This window comes from Panicum virgatum, chromosome 4K (genome assembly GCF_016808335.1).
Source record: "Panicum virgatum strain AP13 chromosome 4K, P.virgatum_v5, whole genome shotgun sequence".
Taxonomy (NCBI): domain Eukaryota; kingdom Viridiplantae; phylum Streptophyta; class Magnoliopsida; order Poales; family Poaceae; genus Panicum; species Panicum virgatum.
Window position 1 is genome coordinate 39039033 of NC_053139.1, and position 10329 is coordinate 39049361.

Below are 10329 nucleotides of genomic sequence, written 5' to 3' on the forward strand. Positions count from 1 at the left end.
TCCGTGCGCCGCCGAGGCCTTCACCGCGCACTACTGCTGCGGTCAGGCTCCCACCCCCTGTGCCTCCGCACGCAGCCATGCAAGGTCGACGCCGCCTCCCTGGAGCACTCTCCGTTGGTGCTCAACGGATTCGCGAGATGCGGCTGACTCGATTTGGATCCCTCCGATCACCGGAAACCTTCACGGAGGGCGGCGCGCGGCGGCGGCGGCTGCCGGCCAGACGGCCTCTCGTTTCGTGCGATGGGAATGAAGATTACTAGTACTAGGGAACTCCGGTAGTCGGTATCTGTACCGTTGAAGTATGCTTTGAAATTCGTGTTCCTGTCAGGAGCTGGACAGAGCCGCTGCGATGTGTTCAGAAAGAAAACATTGGAGGGTGCAGATACGTACTCCTCCGTCCCAAAATAAATGTAGAGTTCAAAATTTGTCCCACAAAAAATCAACTTTGACCCATCTTCCACAAAAAAAAAGTCTCCGGAAACTTCTTATAGAAAAGACAAAACAATATCTGGACTCTTCTCACAAAAGACAAAAGGTATTTTAGTAATTTCACACTTTTCATTGGTTTGCGTGGAACAAATGGGAGGCGCTCCATCCTGCACACCAAGTACTAGATTAATCGGTGGTTAGTGGATTCAAAATTTGAAATTTGAACATGCAAATGGAGAATAATTAAATAAAGGGGAGGTACCCATTTAGGCACGGCCAGCCATTTGCTTCCTAGGGTACAGCTCTATTGTTGAGGTCGAGGGGAGGCGATGGAGAACGAGGGGCGGCAGCTCGTGTACGCCGACCAGAAGGAAGGTACCGATTCGGTTCGGCCCGGCGACTCCATCCTCTCACCCGCCCGAGCCGGAGAGGCCCAGTTCCGGGGCCGGCGAGGCCGGGTTCGGCGGCGCCAGGCCGAGACCCGGGCTGGCGGCGCTTGCCTCCCAAGCTTGGATCCGACGCTGGCAAGGCCAGATCCGGCGGTGGTGAGCTCGGCGCGGCCCTCCGCGCGTTCGATCCGGTGTTCGCGAGGCCGGATCCGGCGGCGGTGAGCTCGGTGCCTGCGCCTCCACGTCGAGCTCGGCGCGCCTGCTAGCGCCGCCGCCCCGTCGGGGCTGGTGGGCGGCGGCGGCGGCGCGTTCGGGCGGGACGCCGTCTGGTGGGTCGCGGCGGCGGAGGCGAGGGGCGCTTGAGCCTCCGCGCCGTCCCACTCCCCGCAACGGGCCTCGCCGGCCTCTGCTCGCTCTCCCTCAACGAGGACCACACCAACGAGGATGACGCCGGCCCCATGTGTGCAACTGCGCGCTACCCCGATCCATTCCCGACGCCTCCTCTCATCCGCCTCGCAGAGCGGCATTCCATCGAGCACCTCACTGGCGCGGACGCCCACCGCCTCCCACCGCATTCCAAAAGAGGAGAGGAAGATGACGACGACTCGGCACCATGGCGACGGCACAGGCAGCCTCGGCGTCCCCCACCCACCACCGCGCATCCCCGGGGACGTCGCCGCCGCAGCCACCGTACGCCAGCGCCGCCAGGATCGCGGACTCCGCCTACTTCCCCCAGTACACCGCCTCCCACAAGTGTATGCGCACAACTTTATCCAACCGCCGGAATCCCCAATCTGGCGCCGCCGTCTCCTCCTCTCCCGGATCCCTTCGCACTTGCACGTTCACTAGGGAACTCTTTCTTTGTAGTGGCATGTTGTATGGTCATTCGCTGATGCTATCGTTGTTTCTTAAGGTTTGGAGGCCAACCAGGACAAGAGCAAGTGTCAGCAACAGTTCGACGATTACAAGGAGTGCAAGAAGAAAGAGGTTTGCCTTTTGTCTTCCCAATTCCTCAGCAAACTCAGTGGTGATACATGATAGATGGAATCAGTTGTTTTGCAGTGTCTCATTTTCTGTTGGTTTCCCAAGATGCTTCAATCGAACAAGTTTAGGATGCCTCATTCTCAAATTCCTCTATTAAAAGCTTTAAGATCATTTGGTGCATCCCAAAGGATCTCAGCGAAGGGTGATCCCATGATTACTACATAGACTCACTAGGCTTTTTAACCATGTCATATTGGTCTACTACGTACAGATCCGTACAGTAGCTATCTGTACTCCAATGGGGGTAATTGATTTTTCAGAAAATCTTGCTGCTGTACAATGCATGTTTTTCTCTTTAGATATTCAAGGATCAGCAGTAAGGTAGTAATTTTGGACAGTACTGTGCATAGAGATGTAGCATCCCAATCCCAACTGTCCTAAGTTGAGATCAAAACTCTCTGTAGCATTTGGTTGACATGCTTAATTGATTTTCATATTGCTAGCACCAACATTTCTAGGGTCATCCATTTTGATGATTTTTGCCTTGTTCTTCCGTTTGTTCACATGTTGCCTCATCGCATATAGCTTCACCCCATATCGATCCAGTATCCTGACTTCAGAGATTCTAATGATATGAGTGATGCTTCATTCCTCTTATCCTTGGATACTAGCTTGCATTTGCATGCACATAAGTAAAGGACTAGAGTTTTGTAACTTTTAGCTATAAAACCCACCACTCATATCTGCTCCAAAAGTTTAATTCTTGACTGCAATGGCCTTAATACTAAATCTAAATCATCAAATGGTCATTTACTTACAATTTTATATGGCCAAATGATGACATCCCTTTACTACTACCATTTTTTTTGGGGGCCCTGTCTTCTGTACCTCACATAGTGCTTATTCACCTTCTCAAGCCATTGTTTCTTTCTCCCTTAGCTGATACTTGCAATGATGGATGCGTGATTATTGTGAAAGATATGTTTGCTTAGCTCGGGATATGGTATAAGCTGATAGCAAGATTGCACCTTTTGTTATGCTTCCTTGCCTGTGCAATATGCTGATCCACTTTTTTTTCTTGCCAACTGCTTTTATCGAGTGGAGATCCTAATTTTTGTTCTGATGTGTGTGTAGCTTGGCAACACTCCTCAAAATTTGACTCCATTCTCCCTCACGCCGTCCTCACTTTGATGTCTGGCGGTTCCTTAGATTGTTGATCGCTCAGCGCCGTTGCAAATGGCAGTGTTCCACTCGTGGAGGAGGGTGATGAGCGTGGCTGCGGGCTGAGAAGGACGCTGAATACTTGCTTCAAAACTTCTAGTGTGTAAATACATTCTGCCTGTTTCCAAGTTCCCATTTTTAGCTCTCAGAATGTTTGTGCATATTGCTACATGCACGTTTGTTTTGCTTAATCATTCGAAAGGAAAACCCTGAAACAAGCTTGATTTGACAATAATTGCATTATTGTTGTCTTCTTGTCCAATCTTATTTGTGCATTCATATAGTAGTACATGGTAAATCTTTAAATAAAGTGGTACACATGTACTGGGTTTCTTCTATATTTATCTTTACTCTTGAGTTTCAAAAATATTTCTCATTTATAGTAGGTACAATGGGGCAGCCGGCAATCGGGGGTAGCGTTGTGCGGTATGCGCCTGCCGCGGTGGTCATCGGTACCACATCCGCGTCCTCCTCTGCGAGCAGCAGTCGATAGGTACTTCCACGAGCAACCTTCTCTTCTCTGTTCGTGCCACGGGGGTAGTGTTTTATTTTGTAGACTATATTACTAGCTAAATCAATACTTGGTATAAGCTGATATCAATACTGCACCTTGTGTGATGCTTCCTAGGCTGTGCAATATGCTGATCCATTTTTTCTTGCCAATTGCTTTTATTGAGTGGACTAGTGGAGAGATTCTAATTTTTGTTCTGATGTGTGTGCAGTTGGGCAAAACCTCTCGCAATTTGACTCGTCTGCTCCGTCTCCAGCCATCCTCACTTCTTTGATCTATGATAGTTCCTTAGATTCTTGACGTAGCTGAACCATTGCGAAGGGCGGCAAGCTCCCTTGCTCGTGGAGCAGGTATACGATGTATAATTCCATATCGAAGTTCAAATCCCATGAACACTTACTTTAAGCAGTGTTTTGATTAGGGTCTTGCTTCTCTAAGATAGACACTGGCCGTGACTATGTACATTTTTGTTTGGATGGGGCTTTGATTCTCAAATAAATTTGCACATGATCTTTTATATTATTTCGAAGCTAGTTGTCGAAACACAATATGTATAGGTACATGTACCGCACTTTGATATTCTTTGACCTTGTTTCAGAAATTCCTAGCAATTTCATTTCTTTGTCATCCATAAAAATCGGTGTGCTTAGGCTCGGATACTGGGTGGCACCAGGTAAATTAAATAATGTGTTGCATATACATCATGGTACATAAAAAGTCTGTATACATGCCCTAGAGGATCAGCTCAACGGATATATATAATTTTTATATATATCACTGCAAATGAGTTCTTGCACACATGATACTAGTATAGTCTGGTATCAGCTAGCACATGAAGTGAGAAAAGAAAATGAATATATATGACAGTAGAATCTTTTAAAAAATTACTTAGCATTTTCTCCCAGTTACTTGTATTTTTTTAAGGTCATTTTTTTTGAAGGTCACAGTTACTTGTATTTAAAATTCAAAATATTTATTGACAAGGTACTAGTATATTGGTACATGTTTATTTCACTACCAACAAAATATTATTGTTGGCTGGAGCTGAAGTACACAATTGGACAGCTAATAAAAATAGTCTTCTCTATATGTGTGAAGAAATGGTAAAAAAATTAGCGGCGGAGAGGTAACGGTAAGAAAATAAGAAAATGATCAGAACACAGATGATCAGAGGTAACGGTAAGAAATGGTACCACGTAATGTTTTGTGGTACCCTCTTGTACCACCAGAAAAGACCGCCAGGTAACAGCTACTATGCGGAATATACGCCCAGTAAAAAACTTAAAACAAAAATGGAAAAACAAAAAAGGAGGACCACATGATGCCAGACTCAACCTCAGCCACACACGTTAGCCCGCGGAGGGGATAAAAAAATGAAACGTCCGCACAGCGTGTCAGCTTCCACGCCGTTCCCAACCACCTTTATGTCCATTCAACTGCAGCGTGTCAGCTGTGAAAGAGGAAATACACGGCCTAAGAAAATGGAAATACGGCAGAATACAGTCATAAAGGACAAGCTGGCACGAATCTCGGGACATAATCAATGGACAGGATAGACTCACCTCGGGTTGCCGGGAACAAAATCGTGTTTTCGAGATACGGGGCGCTGGTTTGCTTGCCAAATGGGCGTTGGGCTTACTTCTGTAGCAGAAGCACGCCGAATATAATTTGCAGCAATTCATTTTGCCAAAAAAAATATTGATCTGGGTTTTGATAAATGTTGAATCTATTGTCTAAAGATGTTAAAATAGTTTGTAAAAAAATTGAAGGTACTATTTTTCAACATGTTGATGTATGCGTTTTTTTAAAATGTTGGATTTTTACTATTTTTTTAAATGTTGATCCATTTTTCATAAAATGTTAAATTTAAGTTTTTGAATTGTTGAGTTTAAATCTCTAATTTGGCCTCCTTGTACTATTGTATTACTACTAGATTTTAATGAGTTTTAATGGGCTTTATAGATATATAGTTTATTCGCCTTGCGGAAGGTGTATAGGGACACACCCCCCCCCAGTGGTCCAGCACGACGGGAACAATTGTAGAGACAATTGAATAGTGAATTAGCATTTTTACATTGATCTCAAGGTTACATATACATAGATATATATAGGGGATTACAAGATAGATGTTATGTCTAACATTAGTGGATTCCTTGAATTCTCTCTCTAACAGCAGCAATAACCATGGCTGTTACAATAGTCTTAACAATGGCTATTACCATTGCCTTAACCATGGCTTTCAATCTTTCATGGCCTCAACTATTACTGCTGATTTGATGAGATCAAATAAAAGCATTGTAACAGGAATGCCACAATTCAGTTTTTTATCTTAGCTTTCTAGCTAGGTTTTCTTTCTTTCTACCTGTTGTAGTGCAGTTGACGGTGATTAAGAGTAGCATGGAGTACAATGGGGAAGACGACTTCGTAATGCCTTCTGTTTCCCTTAATATGTATCATTACTTCAGGATTGGTTTAGATTCTTTTTTCTTTAAACTTTCCTCCAATTAGCCAATGGACAGCTCTGTTGTATAATAATCTTTTAGCCATATACTTTTTTTAGAGGCCGGAACTCGTTTCCATTATCTTAAAAGGATGGCGTTTGACTCCTTCCGCACGGCGCGCCGCTGCGTGACGACCTTCTTGCCGGAGTCGAGCACCACCGACAAGGACCTGAGATCGCGCCCGGCCGCGCGTGGTGGATCGGAGCAGCAGCGCGGCGATGCCGCTCACACGTGCGGGCACGCCATGGACCACGAGGCGGTGATTATGTTGAAGGGCGCGCGTGTCTTCCTTCCACGACCACGAGGCCAGGATGTCCATCCCCGGCGCGGTGATGTCCGGCGCGTTGATGTTGGGGCCGCGCGCGGCCGGACATGGATGCGCCATCCGTGGCCAAGGCGGCGTCCGGCCGATGACCGTGCCGTTGGTTGCCACAGGAGACACGCCTGCTGCTTCATGTAGTCCCGAATCTTGATGCCGTCTTGGAACGTCACGGATGCAGCGGTGATGAAATAGGCACTAGCGAGGGTCTATTTTGGTATGAAAAAAAAGGCTAGGTGTTCCAAATATTTTGGTATGGTACCACTTGTGTAAAGAATATTATTTTTTAATATTTGCCTTTGCGGAATCATATTATGATTTTCTATATTACCGAGAGCAGGGCAGCTAGAAGTTAGCGAATACGGTGAAATATATATTCAATTCACAAATTTGTTGACCACCTAATTATAACTATATATTGACCATGTTTACTGCCCTCCCCCCCCCCCCCCCCACACACACACACACACAAAAGGAAAACAAAATTCTTGGCTCCGCCCCTGCTTGCACTCTTCAGTCACTGGTCCCTGCTTCCTTCTTCCATGGAACCCAGCGCTTGGCTGCTGGTTCTCAGCTCGCTCGTTCCAGAAAGATGAAGTGACTGTGACTGATGGTGCATATTCGAGTTTGTTGTTGACAGCACTCGGCTTTCACACGCAGGCCGACGAAGGTGTTCAAGGTATGCATGAGGCCAAAATCCTGCAAGTAAACATGTAATGAAATAAGCTTTGCAATTTGAACCATTCATAAAAAAGTTCGTATTATAGACTTTCAGTGTTCAAAACGACATGTAGCCGTGATTCTAGGCCCAATGCTTTATCTGTGTGTGTGTGTGTGTGTGTGTGTGTGTGTGTGTGTGTGTGTGTGTGTGTGTGTGTGTGTGTGTGTGTGTGTGTGTGTGTGTGTCCACCTATGCAGCTAGAAACCTTTGACTGTACTGTGGGACTGTTGAAAGAAGAGAAAGACTTGATTAGCCCTGTGTTTTTAATGGCTGCACAGGTTTTAAATTCCACTTTGACAGTTGATGGATCCAGCAAGTGGACAACTAATAATGGTTTTTTTTAAAAAAAAGGAGAGAAACAATTCTTTCCTGTTCTATTATATGCAACCAGGCAACATACCATGTTCACCGTATGGCAGTGGAAAGAACTGAAGGAAGCAAAATGAAGCAACCACCAATCCTGCAGAGTTGTGCGAAGCAGAGTCAAATGGCTGCGTGTTCTTCAGGAATCATAAGAGTTACAGTTGATGGAGGGTCACTGAAGCTGAACTGAATTTGATGCATACCAAGGAGTCCACCAGCGAAGACATCCTGCCAGTGGTGCCAGTAGTCGCTCACTCGCGACACGGCGACCATTGACGCAAGAAGCAGAGGCAGAAGGACGATGCAGAGCTTGGCGACATGGCCTCTTCGATCGAAAGCCTTGATTTTGCCGGCCAGATACCATGACAGGAATCCAAGCCCCGCAAAACAACCTGAAAGAGGAGAAGAAAGACAACTACCCATTGTATAAGGTTTCAGAAAAGTGGCAGACTGCATTCAGAGAAGGGCTTTCAGAACTGTAGGCGATCGCCTACCTGAAGCGTGCCCACTGGGGAAGCTCTTGTACCCCTCTTTGATTACTTTCGGGTCTCCGTGGCACATGACATCTCCGGTGATGTTGTTGTACATCTAAAATGGATTGTTCAGGTAAAAATCATCAGTCAGAGTTACAGGTGAACCGCGTAGCTCTATCTGAAGAAGCTGTGGCCACAACAGAACTCACCGGCACTCCGTCAGGAAAGCAGCGCCAAAAGAAGTCCGGGCGCGGCCGACCTACAGCGTCCTTGACCACGACTGTCAGGACGGCTGTTATAAGAACCGAGAACAGAAGGCCTGCTTGGACATAATTAATTGTGCACGTCAGAAATAAGCTATTGCCAGGCACATCCCCAGAACAAAAAACAATGACTAGCTAGCGTAAGAAACTTGCCAAGAATGGCGTGATGCAGATCGTAGACGTTCCTCCTCTTCACGTATACTCCGATGATGAAAACCATCGGCACAACGATGGCAATAACCTGCACGAAATTCGAAAACAATCAAGATCATTGATCCGGGGAAATACAGTTGTTACAATTTCAACCAAGAACATGGTCTTGTGCAGAAAGATGAGGTTTCTGAATGTACCGGCACGGCCCAGCCGGGCACGGTGTTGTCCTTCATGGGGTACCGGAGGGCCGCCATCATGTCTCCGGCGACGAACCGGTGGAAGGGCTGGACCAGGCCGAGCACGCCGTACATGGCGACGAGGAGGAGGAGCACGATCCAGTCGACCAGGTGCAGCCAGGCGACCTCCTTCCCGTGAGTCCTCAGGCACGGGTGCGCCGCCGCGGCTCCCGGGCCAGCGGTCGCCGGCGGCTGCATCCCTTCTCCTCCCTCTCCTGCTCGCCTAGACTCGACGGCCTCGGCGAGGCGGCGAGCTGCTCCTACCCTGCGCGGTGGCACCTGATCCTGATCGAGAGGAGACCTTCTTGTTCCGTTGCGTTTCTCTCGGAATCTTTTCGCCTGCGTGCATTTTGCGCTGCCTTCCCTTCGTTATCGGAAGGAAGCCGGTGAGAAGCTGGGAGGTGTAGAGAAGTCAATGACTTTTCTCTGAGTCGCTGGTCGCTGCTGCTGACTTGTCGCTCGCTCCAGGCGCTTTCTGTGTCAGTTCGTGGAAGCTGTGTCATTTACTTCACTAAGAACATTTAGCGCGCTTTGCGCACCCTAGCACTATAATGAATTTTAACAATATAAATGAGTTAAAGAGCATACTTGAAATTTTATTCAAAAAATATGTAAAAAATTATATCAGGTATCCCTAATATAGCGTGCTTTGCTAAGCTTATGCTTCCCTTTTCTTATTCTCAAATAGTCAATTTATTACAAATATTTTAAATAGCATCTGATAAAAACTTTGACGGAGTTACGATAATGAATAGAAGCTCGGACGATCAGCTATTAATTCTGCAAAATAAAGTTGCATGTTCCCAATTAACATCTACACTATATTAGTGATAAGAATGTAAGGCCAGTCTCAGCGGAAATTTCATGGGCACAGTTATCTAGACTGAGAACTAGGTAACTGTGCCAAATGAGTTTCATGGTGATGAAACTCTCCTCATATTCCATGAAACTCCAGCCTTCTCTCTCCTTGCCATGTCAGCAAAAGTGATAATATTTAATGTCATGAAATCCTCCATGAAACTCTCATTGAGACTGACCTAACAAATCTTGTTCTTTTCTATTTATTTTCTTCTTTTGTTTATTTCTCTTGCTCTTTTCTTCTCTTTCCTATTTCTTTCCTTCTATTTCTATCTCCCTTCTTTTTCCCAATCTTTTGTATCTATTTATTTATCTATTCTCTCTCTCTTTCTTCATTATAAGTCTCATGTACATAATCTTGTTTGAGTATATAATTTATCATTCTTATAATTTTTATCAACCATGTTTGTTTCTTTTATAAGATATCATATTGGTAGATCTGTACTTGCTTACCTTTTACCGTGATCTAAAAAAACATTTTACTATAGTATCAAATATTAATTTATTTGTGTTGTGGACCCATAAGTTGGGGTGTGAAATAATTTATTTCTTTGTATGAGCTAAGTTGTTCATCACGTGTATGTTTACTTATAAAAATATATTTTTTAAATGTAGATGTATTTGTTCTTCACATAAAGTTCGCGATGTTTAATATTTTATTTGTAGTATATTATTATTTGTTCGATATGTTTAACCTTTTTCGTAAAAAAATATTTATTCCCAATAGTTGAAATTGATTATTTAGTGTAATTTTTTTTTTCAAAATGTCATTTAAACATAAGTAATTGAGATCTTGTCATAAGAAAGATAATGGTGCAATTTAAATTTAATTTAGAAGCTTGATCTAATAGTTGTAGTTTTTTTAATTTTGAATTTGCATGCATGTGGGCCACGCCAGCTAAAACTAT

The 10329-nt window shown here is 45.0% G+C and overlaps 1 protein-coding gene across 1 annotated transcript; it reads right to left on the reverse strand.

The window, feature by feature from the left end:
* Positions 1-6633: 6633 nt before the first annotated feature.
* LOC120703932 (lipid phosphate phosphatase 2-like) lies at positions 6634-8957 on the reverse strand. The gene is made up of 7 exons (XM_039988143.1): positions 8525-8957; positions 8328-8415; positions 8121-8230; positions 7933-8026; positions 7642-7830; positions 7476-7535; positions 6634-7053 (listed from the first exon to the last, which is right to left on the reverse strand). Exons 1-7 carry the CDS (start codon positions 8759-8761, stop codon positions 6872-6874), a joined length of 960 nt encoding a protein of 319 aa, XP_039844077.1. The 5' UTR covers positions 8762-8957; the 3' UTR covers positions 6634-6871.
* Positions 8958-10329: the final 1372 nt, after the last annotated feature.

Bases quoted from the DNA above. Each gene is read 5' to 3' on its own strand.
- LOC120703932 (XM_039988143.1), bottom strand. From the start codon at position 8,761: ATGCAGCCGCCGGCGACCGCTGGCCCGGGAGCCGCGGCGGCGCACCCG. The intron at 8,231-8,327 runs GCAAGTTTCTTA...ATGTCCAAGCAG, and splicing joins TCTGCATCACGCCATTCTTG to GCCTTCTGTTCTCGGTTCTT. The intron at 7,831-7,932 runs GTAGGCGATCGC...CTCCTCTTTCAG, and splicing joins CCCCAGTGGGCACGCTTCAG to GTTGTTTTGCGGGGCTTGGA.